At 32.5% G+C, this 17,669-nt stretch overlaps 1 protein-coding gene across 7 annotated transcripts in view; it reads right to left on the bottom strand.

The window, feature by feature from the left end:
- Positions 1–17,669, bottom strand: part of LOC123533315 (potassium voltage-gated channel protein Shaw-like) — a 127,756-nt gene that overhangs the window by 29,676 nt on the left and 80,411 nt on the right. The window contains exon 1 of one of the 7 annotated variants that reach the window (XM_053519916.1): positions 10,389–11,563. The exons of 4 other annotated variants lie outside the window; for them this stretch is intronic. In XM_053519916.1, coding sequence (XP_053375891.1) covers positions 10,389–10,445 — 57 coding nt within the window. In that variant the 5' untranslated portion in view covers positions 10,446–11,563. Of the gene's footprint in view, positions 1–2,136; positions 2,393–5,400; positions 5,840–10,388; positions 11,564–17,669 lie in introns of those variants that run through there. 2 more of the 7 variants (XM_053519919.1, XM_053519915.1) reach the window with 2 other exon arrangements.

The raw sequence follows: 17,669 nt of genomic DNA on the forward strand, positions 1-17,669 counted from the left end.
TTCGCTTAGTAGTAAGATAAGATATATTCATAGTCACACTCTGCATGAAAAAAAAAAACAGAACAAACTTATTGGCCTGTTTAAAGACAGACATCATGTATAACATTCCATACGGAAATATGAGATACTATATTTATTCTCAGTGTATTTAGAATTCAAATTGCCTGACATAAAATAATTGACACTTAAGATGTTGCAATATATCTAAAGATGATATCATTACAGTTAAAAGCTAGTGTTCAAACATAGAAACCAGACATATGTACATTAACGGCAGACTGTACAGCGTACAAACTAGTTGTTATATAACAGAATTATTTATATATTAAAAACACAGACTTTGGCACTGATAAAAACTATTTTAATTCTTTGACAGCATATTGTGTAATTTCATAATCAATTATTAACAAAATAAAATTTGCATTGATTTTGCACATTAATGAAATTAAATCATCGCTGCTTAAATATCTGACATGACATGACATGATAATGTGATACGAAACGATACGATATCATTGTAATAAGGAGAATGAAGTAAAACTTCATCACCAACAACGTAACTACGGTTAAAACAAACTTTTAAATGCACAGCAACCGAAAATTGCTTTTATAAAACATCCACCAAAACACACTATGTGCAGTAAGATGCGCATAATGCCACTTTAACACCAAGTGACATGTGCAGGCATAGCTGTGCGGACAAAACGTTCAGATACCAATGTCGGGGGTTGTGGGTTTGAAACCTCTGTCTGACTATATCATTATTTTTATTATATTTGTAAACTTAAAAGGCGGAAAAACTGCCATATTTATCATAATTTGTTGTCAATTTATCGAAAGAAATACACAAGTATACAACATTCTTCCATGTGCATGTCAGTAAGCCGACAAAAATTTTCAGGACTGGACAAGTGTTCGTTTATTCAACGATCAATTCAAGTAATTGGCGATAGTACACGATAAAAGTCAAATTATAAATTAAATACTAAAAAATACATAAAATAATGCGATAATAAAAGCTAAATAGATAAAATTATATTAAATTGAACTAAATAAAATGGTCTAACCCATGGTAACGTGGAACTTGGAGGGCTAACCACTACGCCACCGTGCCATTGGTGAATTGGTATATTGGTCATTTTAGATCTGAACTAAAGTATGGTGTCAAAACTGTGCCATCTCTAAAGTCATACGCTGACGGGATAACTACAAAATCGCGCTTTCGTTTTTGCATAGTCAACGCATATTGAGGTCAAGTTGAGCTGATAACTTGACAATCAAACCATTTTCAAAGCGATAAATTCAAATATTTACTACAAAACAATAAGAGTCAATACTGGTGCGAGATAAAGCCCGCTAGTATTTTTATCGATGATTAACCATCTCATGTTTACGTATGTACAATATATACTGATAACACGAAAAGAAAACATAGCAACATTATAATATGAAAGTAGTTTATACACATGACGGTCAATAAAACAGCTGTCTTTCAATATGTTTTAGTATAAACAGACTGTGGACAACTTCTCCTCAAGTAACAATTGAGAAGAAAGAATAAATCATGTTCGTGCAAGGTAAATTACATTCAACACCATATCTTTGTTCAAATGCTTCAAAAATATTTTCTCATATTTCCATTAATGCGAAAACCCTCCTTTGACAAAATGAACAGTTCAGTACAATGGTTAAGTTAGAACGTCTTTTGATAATAGTAACCAGATCGTAAAGAATTGCAAACAATTATGTAAAATAACCAATTACAACGAATTTAACACAGCCGATAAACATTGTCAATGCATATAACCATTACATCTAAATGTGCACGAAATGTGATACATTCAAGATATTACATTAAACGAATCAAAGGGAGAATGGACGGACGGATGGACAAATGAAATAACGCGCAATGTTTCACATTTGACCAAAAGTTAGCGTTTGTGATTGTATTTGTGTAACCATTCCGTCAGAGAAAAGACAAGCAAAGTGCCAAAGATATCACGTGCATGTCCAAATGACCATTTTTTCGAGCTTTTACCATCAAAGATAGATACACGAACATATAAATTAATAACTTATATAGAAATATATGAGCTAATCTAACTACTATCCTAAATATTATATTCAATCACTTACCAACATTAACTTATATTCACTGTCTTCCTTCATACTAAATAAAATGAATTTCTCGATCGTCATACAACTTTCTTTTTACATTGACCTAAAAATGTTTAACATTCCTTTGTATAATCCATAACATAACCTATCTATTTCAAAGTCTCATTAAAAGTCAAATGTCAGTTTTCCAAATTATTACAAATTTGTTTGTGAAATGGCTTTGTAAAATTGTTTAATGTTTATTACAGAGTTAAAATCATTTATATACACAAACACAATGTTATATTACCCATAAACATGTTAAGACGTTAGTTTAAAGCGACACATTCACAAAAATGAAAAACTAAAAAATTTGGATAAAATTTAATCAGGTTTTGACCGTGCTATGAAAAAAAGTATTATAATTCAAATAGTGATTTATGTCTTATCATTGTCAGCTAGTAATACAAGTGAAAATACCGTCCATTAAAATTTAAACGGCCGCAACGAAGGAAGACAGTTGTTTTCTTACTATTAAGTCATTCGTTAAAGCTATTTAATAAATACTCTATAGAAGATAAGTGAATCAAATAACTATAATCATCTTTATGTTTGTAATTTTTGTAATTTAAAGCCCTGCTCCGCGGCTAATTCTTTTGTGTGTATGCAACCCATGATTACAATAGGTAACAGTTAACGGCCACGTGCCACACTTTAGCATGTAAAACCACAGGTATTTCATATAGAATTTTATATAAAATAGACTCTATTTTGACAGGCGTCACTGCTCATAGTCAGGATTTTCAGTGACAATTCAAAATTAAAATGTAGGACAGGATTGATTCTTGTTATGTACATCTAGAAACTTGTCCGATTTAAAGCTAGTTGTTAATAATGATCTGCGTTGGAAACAGAATACATTATAATATTATAATACGCCGCTTTAACGTCTTCTTAAAACCTAGCCAATTCCTAATACTCTTTATTCGAGCTCATACGTATAGCAATTTTCCTTGCAAATGCATTTTGCCTTTGACAGAAAGATAAATACTAACAGATCTGACATTTCAAACGATTCCTATGAGGTTTCACATACCGACAGATAAACAAACAGACAGAAAGCATGAAAAAATGCTGGAAAAAAGGAAAAAACACCAACAAGCTTCTCAACTATTTTATTGAACACATCAGTTCTGAATAATACCCAAAAACTTGTTGCTAATATCAACATATAGGCTAAAACAAAATTGTGTGGTTCAATGCCAATTTTAGAAAATTACCCATCGGGCATGAATGTGTGAGCTTCGTAATGCAAAAACACCGTGTAGTCACAAAGTTTTGGGACGGTCATGGACCATTGTTGTCACTATAGATTATCTACGACATTGACCCTGTAAATGGCGACATGATTCTTGCAAGAAACAAACTGTCTTGTTATTTTTTTTTCATTTGTAAAAAGTTGTTTTAAAATCTCGAACTACACGACAAAGTTATTGACTGAACATGATTTTCCAACCACAAAAAAGGAACACCTCTTTAAAAAAAAAGTGCTGGACCGCCGAGAAAAAAGTGCCGGTCTAGATACATGTACACCCTTCCAGATCTTGTTGCCTAAACTCCAAATGTTATACTAATGACGTGTTAGCTGTTAGATGGCATGCAAAGATAGCAGGCGTTTTCTATAATCCTGGAGAAGAAAATATTTACATCAAATTGACACTGCAAATAAATGTTGCAAGTAATAACAACAACATAACTACTCGGCGAACAGATGTAAGGTGAACCAATGGGGACATTTTAATGCTTTCGAAAGACAGTAGGGGAAATTACTTCCAACAGTATGAGCGACTGCCCGCGACTGCATAATATTTTAACAGGTTACAAAAAACGGCATCCAGTCGGAAGTTTGAGTTATCTCGTCACAAGACAACAAATTTGTCGTGACAGCATACAAAATTCGATTCCGAGTATTAAGAGAGATGTCCGAAGATGGCTGAATCGCCTAACGAGTATACGTCATCACAGTGACTTTACAGGTCCATAAAGTAATATTTACTTATGATACTTGGTGTTTTTTTATGATGTTGATACTGTGATGAACATCTGGGGCATTGCGATTTTAATCAAAATACGTGATAGATGCTCAGTTTGTTACTCCGAGGGGGTTTGTATAACATGGAATAGAAATTTTGGCGTTGTGATACATCGATATTGGTGTAATATCATTAGTCTGTACAGACACCATAGGGTTTTGATAATAATAATATGACACTGTTTCTCCATTGCGGCGATTCCTATGGCGAAAAAAAGTGAACAATATGCAGCAAATGATATGAAACTGTTGTATACTAGACTTGTAGAAATATGAACATACCAGTCGGATGAATGCTATATAGATTTGATCAGTTTTGACTACATCGTAACTACTTAAAGATATACCATGCTCCTCTATCAATAAAATATTCTATCAGATATTAATTTAAATGGAATAAATCCTCATTAAATATATCTAACTTAGATAATTGTATAAACTGTATGCAGAGCTACGTTCCAGAAATTTTAGTATACCGTCATATATTCATACCGTCTCTACTTATAAGTTACATTTACTAGGCCGTAGTATTTAAAACTAAAAAAAAAATAGTACTGTTTATATATACAAAACATGTTTATTTATGATTCCTCAGATGTTCATTTTTGTAAAAAAAAATGAAATTTAGACATAACATTTCCTAAAGATGAACCCAAAAGAATAGTTTTGTTTGCTATTTTTTGTTACAACCATTGGCGTTGCCTATAGAATAAGGCAATCTCGAGAACAATACACTTCAATATGGTAATTTAAATAAACAATTGAAATAACCAATAAGGAATTTAAAGAAGAAATTTATACATGGCAGTATCGTTAAAATGCTTAACATGTTCGATAAAAATGCAGCATTAAAACGAAACCCACAGTGCTTTGAACTGCTTTAAGTATATACAAAAAATTTAGTGATTAATATAATTTTCTATTCATCGATTTTCAACGTTAAATCACAATCATGTGACAATGGAACGTTTTGGACCCGAGAAGTAACGAGTTAGAAAATGGCTAAAGAAGAAATGTTCTTACTATAAATAATCCTCAAAAATCGTGAACTGATTAAATTATCTTACATGTTTTTAACCTTTAAATGCTATTCGTATAACAAGAATTTCATTGTTACGTGTCTCTCACCTGTTTATACTATGGTTAATAATATAAGATAATAGGACTTTTCAATAAATAAATAAATAAAGCACTGGAAAATATATATTTACCTTGGTATTCATCTTTGTAATCCGAAATGAATTCCTGATAAAGGCTGTTACACCCATAAGTTATTTTCATCTTTAATTTATTCCTTCTTTGAACATTGATGCTAACCAGGCGGTATCATCAATATAAAACTTGGCACAAATAATATGCAGATAGAGTATGTAATGTGCCATATATAGTACGTTTTGCCTCCCGTTCAGCCATGTACATATCCCAGTAAATAACTCACATTATTTCGATAACTTCTCTTTTTTATTATATTGTTATAACGCTTTATTCCCCATTGTCAATTTTCAAATATTCGAAATAGACCATATTGTTACACAATTATATTTTTTCAGATCTATGTAACTTGCCACGCGTAAAAGGGCCATCCAATTTGATATTTGACAAAAAATGGTCTCTGCTGATTTTTGGAATAGATACTTCTCCTTTTCATTATGAAGTTGGGATAATTTATCTTAACGTAATGGACCGGAAATGACAATCGGCAATTTCCGTGCGATTACGTATCTTTCGTATTCGATTTCGGCAACCCTCGGCCATAAACGAAAAACAACCGGAAAATGCCGAAATCGTGTACGTAAAATACGTGAACGAACGGAAATTGACGAATGACATTATGGGTTCACTACCTTAAATTAAACCCCTGAAGTGCGAAAAGTACGAGTTATAATGTAGGGATAATACACGTTTTTTGTGTATTAACGTCTGCAGAAGGCCGCGGGATTGTTTGTGACCGAGACCGAAGGTCGAGGTCACAAACATATCCCAAGGGCTTCTGCAGGCGGTAATACACAAAACAAACGTGTATTGTCGCTCTTCTTGCATAAAAAACATTACACGACGACTAAATGCATTGTTTTCATATGTGATGACTTGACGATTCCGGTACATTTTTTATTTACCATTCTTGTTGTTCTTGGAAACAGTAAACGGCTTTTGAGCATCTTATTTTTATTTTTAGATATTACAAACGTTACATTACACATAATGTTGCATATAACTTAAAAATTTGATAAACACAATTATTTTAAGAATAACAACTTTACATTCGAATTATTTTGAGTACGAACAAACAGAGTACGGATGAGTACGAAGCTAGTGACTAGCTTTCGAGGTTTATTATATGAATTCTGCGAACAATCAGGTAAAAACAAACCCACTGATACTAACAAAAATCATTAATATAATACCTAAAAACGGGCAATAGCACAAGTTACACGCGATACTTATTTATTCAATTTTATTTACAATAACTGAACAGACGCTTTGTAAATGGAGTAAACTCTAAGAGAAGCTAGAGCGTACATTGATGGGGGGCAGTACGTTTGGGGTTGGAATCTGATACAGCTAAACACACTATGGATTACATTGTATCTATAATGCTACAAGAAGAGGTTATTATGGAAGAAACAAGATGCAGATGCCAAATATCAGTCTGCGCAGAAATACATACATACGTCCCTGGCAAAGCATTTTAAAAATAAAAATCATGTATTAACAGCACGTGAATTGCCTTGTTTGCACACGATTTTTCTCCCGTTTATACATGGGCGGATCCAGTGAAAAAAGTAGTTTTTATGCAAGAATAAACGTTTAACGTCATTAAGCTGACTGGTCCTTTTTAGAGTGACGGACGCCGCGCATATATTTATATTTGGATAAAAATACACCGTAAAACAAAGATTTCAGTGCGTGCACGTGTGGACGCTAACGTATGGTTAATCCCTGCTCGATTGATTAGTCGGATGGCTCGTTACATGCAAACGCATATAAAATTGAATCTTTTCTTTAAAATTTTATTGTTCTTAATTTTGATACCATCATACCACATGTACTGATTTCAAATGTTTGATAAAAGTCGTACGCAACACGTACACATATCTCACTGTAACACAACACAGGCTTAATCTTCTAACACAACAACATTATCAACAAGTGGTTAGCCAAGTTCATGTCATCATATGTTAACTTAGCATGCAGTCTGACACAGCACGTGCTAATACTTCTGTCAATTAACGGATGATCTAACGTACGTTGCCAAGAATTCGCATTGTATGCAATGAAATATCGGCATATTTAACTGCAACATTCTTTAGTCATCTCATTAATGCAACTGTAAACAATTATGTTAGCAGTTACAGCTCATATGGTTTAGTTTAACGGGTGATGGGGGTTAAATAAATTCAAAAATACACATATGGTGGCGTGTTTCTGCCAAAATATTTCTTAACGTCATGTCTTTTTGCTCGCGAAAGCTCGTGCTGACTAGATCATAAAATGAAAAATGACACAATTCATGAAAAATTAACCAGTAAAAAACAATTTTAGTGCAGTATAATATTTTACCACCTGCATTGTAACAATTTGGAATTTATGACTTGCGGTTTAATATCTGCTGAATTTCAAATATTTTTGTCATTTAATTTGTCATATGGCGAATTCCCTGCTTTTCTTGTTGGAGGATCTCAGGTGCCCCTCCGAGTAGTATTTCAGGCACGGGCGAGCTCCTGGGGGACACCGCCAATCTTTCGCAAGTCCGCAGAATAGCTTCCTCACATGAAAAAAAAATCACATTCTAGGCAGAATCACAGACTTTCCACAAACGATATTTATGCATATATTTTCGAGACGGGACTTGAAAATGTCTTCGATATAGCCGGAATTTTGTGATAAGCTAGTTCGATATATAGAGTTTCAGCTGCATATTAATAGAAGTGTTGCAATAAAAAGCTTCATCCATGTAATTTATTTTATCTTTTTAAATATTGCCGTACAAATCCAATAATAATAAAAAAAATATTGCTTGATGAAGACATTTCATTTTATTATACCTCACTTTTGTCTACAATGGTAAAATCCCATTACCCGAAAAAGAGATATTTTGACTATCAGAAACATTTTCAACCTTTTCGACACGTGACCAAGCGAAAGTGACTGTCAGGTCATGTGACCGCGCTGATATTTTGAATGTCATATAAGGCAAATAACTGCTTCGGTTTTTTAGCCATATGATTGCCTCCCTTGTACACATTGTCGTACTGTAATGACGTCGCTATTCAATGTGTACACAACTGATTACCGCGCTAAAGATGAAACTGTTGAATTTATTAAATGAATCAAAAACATTTTAAAAACTTTTTATGTGTTTAGTTTTGTTCGGTATAATAAAATAAATACCATATGGCAGCGTGTGTGACATTGATATTGTCAACCCTCGGAACAGAATGTCACCACTCGGCTTTCGCCTCGGGTGACATTCTGCCCTTGGGTTGACAATATCAATGTCACACACGCTGCCATATGGTATTTATATAATATCATACAATATAATAGCATTGGTTTACTACTTAACTTTATTGTTTTTCTTTCATAAATTCTGAATTATTAATGAATGCTGAAAAATCAATGCGTGCATATTAATATCTAAGCTAATATAGCAAAGTAGTAAAAAACAACACTTTAATAGATATTAGAATGGTTGCCATGACTACAAATTTCATTTTCAGGAAATATTTTGAATACTAATTACCTCAATTCTACAGAATGCAATATCTTTAGAAATTATATGTTTGAAAGTTTACAGGGGCTTACTTACGCTCTAAGTATGTTTTCACTTAGGTATTTTTTTATTCTAAAAATGAACTCATTTATTTCCTTATTTAACAAAGAAGACCGAAACTGTGTGTTATTATGTATTCTAACACGATCTGATTCATTTTCTTAATAAACAAAAGAGGCAGAAAACAGTGAATTATAATACAACAAATCACTGTTCTGATGTCACAGTTATTACGTCATGGCGTCAAACGGCATAGCGGCGCGCTAGAAAAGAAACCGATTGAAAACGGGCAAATATTTAATGAATGCCGTCAAGGATGTACTTAAAAATCCTTGTTAATGTGTTAGAATCGAAATAATATATCTCATCCAGTGATTTGCTCTTGAATAAATCATTGTTCGTCGTTCAGATGCGTATTATTATATCACTCGGGCTTCGCCCTCGTGATATAATTCCTTCGCATCTGAACTCCAAACAATGATTTATTCAACGACAAATCACTGGATGAGATATATTATTTCTTAAACATATGTTCTGTTTATACGTCACAATTATTACGTCCGGTATCGCGTCAAACGTCACAGCGACGCGCTAGAAAAGAAAACCACACAAAAACAGGCCAATGCTAGTGAATATCTTCAAAGATATAGATGATAATCCCGATATCGTGTTAGAATCGAAATAATATATCCGAAGTTAATCTTGAATAAAATCGTTGTTTGTCTTTAAGGAGGTAGGTTACCTTCATATTTGTATGTGCGCATGTCCAACCGGAAGCTAATGTGACGATTTACGACGACGTTTACGACAAACTAAATGTGTTTGTATATAAGATGCGTAGCAATATATCACTCGGTTGGCGCTCGTGATATAATTCTTTCGTAAACTCCGAAAAAAAAAAAAAGAGATGATTTTTTTTCAACGACAATCACTAAATGAGATATGTTATTTCTTAACCAACAAACCTATGAAGTTTGAAACCACGAATTACTAGTAAATTCTAAATGTATCCGTAGACGTACAAGTTCAACATCTCAGCTGCTCTGTTGTATTTATTAATATTTCGGGTTTGGAAAAAAAACACAAACATGTCTCTTTCATTTTGATTTACTTAAACATTGTGTTTTATGTTTGACTGATAGGTTACCCTTTTTGGTTAGGGATGAAGCAAAAACAGCTGTTTTCTAATTAAAACTGTTAAATGTCGCCTGGCAGCGGCGGGGTCTTTCTGTTATGCAAAACTATTCTTGGTATTTTAAGATACGTGTTTACCTCTACGAGACGAGATGAATTCTCAACTGGACGTTTCGAACCCATATTGTACCGTTTAGCGGCGAGATATTTGTTGTCAGCGACCGTATTAAATTTATACTAAAAGAGAGTGATATTGACAACGAGTTAAAATTACTGATGAGATTTAGTTACCTGAGCATCCATATCAACTTTCCAAAATACTCCGCTGTTACGGTGTATCACACCCATGAGTAGTTTGCATCCTAATTTAGTCAATGGTAGTATTTAAAACACCGATTTAATTCATAAACTGATATCTCATATTTTTCAATGTTACGGTGTATCATATCCATAATAGTTCATCCTTATTTTCGGATGTCCCTTTTTCGTCACTGGTTGGCTACTAGTATATTAACTTATAACTTGAGTTATCTCAAATACTCCTTTAATATATATATATTATGCTGTATTCTAGTTTTAAATTATTAAAATATTCTGCAGTTACGTTGTATCACTACGCACGACCAGTGTCGTTTTGTCTTTTTCTCAGTATATTTTTTGTTTATAAAGCAGGACACTTTAATTCCAAAACTGAAATTCAAGTTTTCAGAAATGAGTTTGATCTTACGTTTGATTCAACAGTGACTGTGTTATCATTTGTTATTTATAATGATCAATGCACAGGTGCATAGGATATAACAAATATAGATAGGTTTCTAAAACGGTTCTTTCTGAGAAAAGTTAAGGATTGTTCTCGTTTTTTATTACGTTTTCAAATTTCTTTTGAAACAAACAAACAAATACACAAAAACCGGATTTCCTGAACACATGAGTGACGTGACACCTGGCTGTCACATCACTAAACTCGTGTAACATGTGTTGTAAATGATAGCACAATCTAAATGCACTTTTACCAGCATATAAATCCTTTCGATTTGCCAGATAAAACTTATCAGTCCGTAGAAAATTATCTTCACAAGTGTATCAGTTCGACACACTTTTCCACAAAATAAAATTATATCGTAAGCAGGGCCCTTGCATCACTGAAATTGACATCTACTCCTACACAAACTCTAGATACTTTTTTAAACAAATAATGCTCTCTAACGCATAATAGCATCACAGCCAGGTATTATACTCCAGACACTCTTGTAGTAGTTTATATACACATCCTCGAAAATTTTGATTGTTTGCATTCTAGTCCAGGTAGAAGTGCTCAATGCACGTGCATCTATCCGCGAGATCAAAAATGCATTACATAATGTTCAGAGATACAAAAAAAAATCCACAATATTTACTTGTTTTGTTTAAGGAACGTACCTGGAAAGCATTGACATATCTTCTGGTATATCAGATATATTGTATATTACATTTATACTAGCATGCTCACTGCCTGACTAACGTAATTATGAACAAACTTTACACTCAGTGGTATCCAGACATATGGAACGGTATAGTCAGGTTTATCCATATCATATGTTCACATTAATATAAGGTACCTTTCAAAGGGACCGTCAAGCTAAGGAAAAACGCATAAAATTAAATTCCCTGTCAAAAATATTCAAAAGACTTGATTGCTTAAATGGAAACAAAACGCATTTATTTCAAGTGAACCGCACAGCTACAGACAAAAATATACGGTATATAACAGGCATGTAATAACTAAAGAAACATATATTATGCCTCTCAAGTGAGCAGAATCTTGCCGAAAGAATCAAATACGGTAAACGAACGGCTAAAGAATCAGGCTGTATTCGTTAATATCATTGATCTTTTTAATTATGAGCGCATGTTTCAATAATTATCAACATGCTAAGTATTATTTCTTTCTCGGGTGTTTTCTATATACTATCTGTGAATTTTGTTTTGTTTGTATTTCCCACCCACTGTACCACGAAAGCAAGATGTAAATTTACACATGTATTGCATATGATTTTCTTTTCATATTATAATGTCCTATCCCTTCACACTTAATACGTCGGAAGTATTGCTTATCGTCTGGAATCTTGCATAGTGACGTTCTAAAGTGAGTGCAAACGGGACAAATTGTCAGTTCTGCGAGAACTTTGAGGTTGAATTTTTATCATAATGAAATAAGGAAAGAATAACAAAACAGAAATGTTTTTCATGCATATAGGTAGCGTTTCAACTTAAACAGAACAGAAAAGAAGTGAGATTTTAAAAAACCTTGTTCATAGTACATATAATAGACATTTTACATTAACATAGACATCTTATATCATGTGATCATATGTGTAGTTGAAGAGGACTTGTTTATTCAAGAATTTGAAGAAAGAAAGAGAGAAAGAAAGAAAAAAAGACAAATAAAGTTCAAAGTATACAGAGGATGAACAACAGTATCCGTTATTCAACAATTAAGCTCTTGCAGACAAAGCAGATTAAAAGTATTCTGCTAGATTTATTACAACAGCATCTTTTATATTTACTAACAACTTTGTTACTTTAAACAGACTAGATCTTTGGTAAAATTATCTTGTTATTGTATTTCTTCTTTAAGTTTTCATTTGTTGGCATTTGAATAAAAAGTGATAAACGTCTTCTAAATCTAACAAATTATCCAGAAATCAGTATCTTCCATTTCTATGATTACAATCGCTTAAACGTTATACATGTATTTTTTCAATACTATTATGTGACTGTAATAATTTACGCCAGTATCTTAATATTCTAAAGTATCTTGTTATATTTAGAGGACATCTTCCTGGCTCCACGTAATCACACGCAATGCATGCTGAAGTTCTAATATTTAAAAGACTTGTACAATACTTCATGTTACTTTAACTTTTGTATAAGCCCATATTTCTGACGATTGGTGTAAAGCAGTACCAACCAAAGTATCAAATAGATGGCATACAATTGTAGGTTTAAACTTTGAATACCGTTTCTGATACTGATAGTCATGTACATACTTGTAGATGTTCTGACCATTGCAGGTCAAAATCATTTATTACTACATTCCACTGTGATCCCTTTATATACAGAAACTAAATTTAAAGTATACTTAATTTAAGAAAATGTAAACAGTCTAAGCGCTGACAAACTTCACGTGCAAGTCAACCACACTCTTTGACTTTCTATGAGTAAAAATGAACATCACAACACCAAAATACAACAAGAACAAAACAATGAAAATAAATCATATTATTATCTTATCATTTATTATAATTTACCAAACTATATTTTTATTGCCTCAAAGATAACTTTCACGATAAGATTCTCGCGATATGCCAATCTCAGTACTTACAGCTGATGACACTGGCGGGCTCCTGCAGATAAATGACTCATATTGCTTGTTTGTGAATACAGTTTGTTAGGTATAATGACCTTAAACAAACTTTTTGATGTAACAAATGTCTAAAGTTTTGTACTTTTCACCCACTGTACCACGAAAGCAAGATGTAAATTTACACATGTATTGCATATGATTTTCTTTTCATATTATAATGTCCTATCATTTCACACTTAATACGTCGGAAGCATTGCTTATCGTCTGGAATCTTGCATAGTGACGTTCTAAAGTGAGTGCAAATGGGACAAATTGTCAGTTCTGCGAAAACTTTGAGGTTGAAATTTTATCATAATAAAATATGGGAAGAATAACAAAACAGAAATGTTTTTTCGTACACATATGTAGCGTTTCAACTTAAACAGAACAGAAAAGAAGTGAAATTTTATAAAGACTTGTTGTAATACATCATCATAAAAATTATACATTAACATAAATATCTTATATAACGTGAACGTATGTGTAGTTGAAGAGGACATGTTTATACAAAGAAAGAAAGAAAGAAAAAACAAATTAAGTTCAAAGTATACAGAGGATGAACAACAGTATCTGTTATTCAACAATTAAGGTCTTGCAGACAAAGCAGATTAAAAGTATTCTGCTAGATTTATTACAACAGCATCTTTTATATTTACTAACAACTTTGTTACTTTAAACAGACTAGATCTTTGGTAAAATTATCTTGTTATTGTATTTCTTCTTTAAGTTTTCATTTGTTGGCATTTGAATAAAAAGTGATAAACGTCTTCTAAATCTAACAAATTATCCAGAAATCAGTATCTTCCATTTCTATGTATTCTTGAAGTTGAGTAAGTATGACCATTATTACAATCGCTTTAACGTTATACGTGTATTTTTTCAATACTTTATTATGTGACTGTAATAATTTACGCCAGTATCTTAATATTCTAAAGTATCTTGTTATATTTAGAGGACATCTTCCTGGCTCCACGTAATCACACGCGCTGCATGTTGAAGTTCTAATATTTAAAAGACTTGTACAATACTTCATGTTACTTTAAATTTTGTATAACCCCATATTTCTGACGAATAGTGTAAGGTAGTACCAACTAAAGTATCAAATAGATGGCATACAATTCTAGGTTTAAACTTTGAATACTGTTTCTGATACTGATAGTGATTTACATACTTGTAGATGTCATGACCATTGCAGGTCAAAATCATTTATTACTACATTCCACTGTGATCCCTTTATATACAGAAACTAAATTTAAAGTATACTTAATTTAAGAAAATGTAAACAGTCCAAGCGCTGACAAACTTCACGTGCAAGTCAACCACACTCTTTGACTTTCTATGAGTAAAAATGAACATCACAACTTCAAAATACAACAAGAACAAAACAATGAAAATAAATCATATTATTATCTTATCATTTATTATAATTTACCAAACTATATTTTTATTGCCTCAAAGATAACTTTCACGATAAGATTCTCACGACTTGCCAATCTCAGATTTTTTTCTTAACAGTACTTACAACTGATGACACTGGCGGGCTCCTGCAGATAAATGACTCATATTGCTTGTTTGTGAATACAGTTTGTTAGGTATAATGACCTTAAACAAACTTTTTGATGTAACAAATGTCTAAAGTTTTGTACTTTTCACCCACTGTACCACGAAAGCAAGATGTAAATTTACACACGTATTGCATATGATTTTCTTTTCATGCATGTGACGTTCTAAAGTGAGTGCAAATGGGACAAATTGTCAGTTCTGCGAAAACTTTGAGGTTGAATTTTTATCATAATAAAATATGGGAAGAATAACAAAACAGAAATGTTTTCGTACACATATGAAGCGTTTCAACTTAAACAGAACAGAAAAGAAGTGAAATTTTATAAAGACTTGTTCGTAGTACACCATCATAGAAATTATACATTAACATAAATATCTTATATAACGTGAACATATGTGTAGTTGAAGAGGACATGTTTATACAAAGAAAGAAAAAAAGAAAAAAAAAAGAAAATTCAAAGTATACAGAGGATGAACAACAGTATCTGTTATCTAACAATTAAGGTCTTGCAGACAAAGCAGATTAAACAAATTTTGTTAGCTTGTTTTATATTTGCTAAGAACTTTGTTACTTTAAACAGGCTAGATCTTTGGTAAAGTATCTTTTTATTGTATTTTTTCCTTACGTTTTCATTTGTTGGCATTTGAATTAAAAGTCATTAACGTCTTCTAAATCTAACAAATTATTCAGCAAGCAGTACCTTTCAGTTATTATGGCCATTATAAGAATCACTTAAACCGTATACATGTATTTTTACAAGATTGTGTTATATGAGTGTAATCATTTACACTAGTATTTTATTATTCTAACGTATCTTGTTAATTGTAGAGGACATATTCCTGGCTCCTCGTAATCACACGCGCTGCATGTTGAAGATCTAACATTTAAACGACATTTACAAATACTCTACGGTACTTTAACTTTAAAATAACCTCATATTTCTGACGAATAGTGCAAAGTAGCAACAAAGGCGTCAAATTATGACACCAAATTGTAAATTTAATCTTTAACTTACTTCATTTTACAAAGATAACATTCAAGGTGGCTTCACTCGACAAATATCTTGGTTCAACTCAAAATTGCCAGTATACTTAAATACTGTTCCCAGATATTGGAAGTCATTTACATACTCGTCGATGTTATGGCCATTGCAGGTCCAACTTATTTGGTACTACATTCCACTATGATCCTTTTTATACAGAAACTAATTTAAAGTACACTTAACTTTAATAAGAAAATGTTAACAGTCTGAGCGCAGACATACTTCCCGTGCAACAGTCAACCATACTCTTTAACCTTCTATCAGTAAAAATAAACATAATAACACCAAAATACATCCAGAAAAAAACAATGAAAATAAATCATAATTGAGCCGTGCCATGAGAAAACCAACATAGTGGGTTTGCGACCAGCATGGATCCAGACCAGCCTGCGCATCCGCGCAGTCTGGTCAGGATCCATGCTGTTCGCTTTTAAAGCCTATTGGAACTGGAGAAACTGTTAGCGAACAGCATGGATCCTTGCCAGACTGCGCGGATGCGCAGGCTGGTCTGGATCCATGCTGGTCGCAAACCCACTATGTTGGTTTTCTCATGGCACGGCTCATATCATTATCTTATTATCTCAAATCTCAGTTATTTTCTCATTAACAGCACTTACAATCTCATGTCACTGACGGGCTCCTGCAGACATATTACTCATATTGTACATTCATAATGATTTTGATGTAAAAAAAAAAAAGCTGAAGAATATTACCTAACATTTGTACTTTCATCAAAAGAACCTTCCAGTCCAAAAATAAAAATAATTTCCTTGAACTTTATGAGAAATGTGCGTCGAGGGCATATACATTCAATGACATGCATTAATAAAATGAAAATCTATAAGAAGGTCCTTCGGAGGCATATAATGTATCCAAGCAAAATAATAGTTGACTCGGTTGTGTCTGTTAACGAGAGTTAAGGTATCCGATCCACAAATAGGTTATATTTCGATGACTGATGACACCATGTTATTTTTGTATCATTTGTCTGCTGAACAAAACCTAGTGAATAAGATGACCACAATAATATGCTCGAACCACTGCAGTCATGTTTTTTGACTGCGAAATGATAACTCTTACACTGTAATAACTGGATTTCTGTTGAAGTATCATTGAAATCTATACAATAAAGAATAAAATTTCTATAACATTTTTTGTCATGTAATTTATATTTTCTTTTTCAGTAGACAATATACTTTCAAACGATATAAAAATTGTATGAGCTTACCAGGCATGAATATCTGATATATTTCATAGCACATTTATTTAAAAATTGCTAATTTGCGGACAGGATACCTTAAACATGCGACATCCATCAAGTCCTCTCGTACAAGCTTAAGTGGAACTTATTTTCAAACATTTAATGGACTCTATGATTACAAATGACAAGCGGCCGTATTCATAAAGCATCTTAAGTATAAGAAATTGATTATTTACTTAAGTATTACTTAGGTAAGAAATTTATTTTACTTAAGTATATTTGTTAGTCATAAAACAACTTAAAAAGTAATTCTTGGCTTTTATTGTGGACGAAAACATTAAAAAAAAAACACATTAATTTCAGACAAATACAACATGCAC

The sequence above is a fragment of the Mercenaria mercenaria genome, chromosome 12 (genome assembly GCF_021730395.1).
Source record: "Mercenaria mercenaria strain notata chromosome 12, MADL_Memer_1, whole genome shotgun sequence".
In the NCBI taxonomy this organism is placed as follows: Eukaryota; Metazoa; Mollusca; class Bivalvia; order Venerida; family Veneridae; genus Mercenaria; species Mercenaria mercenaria.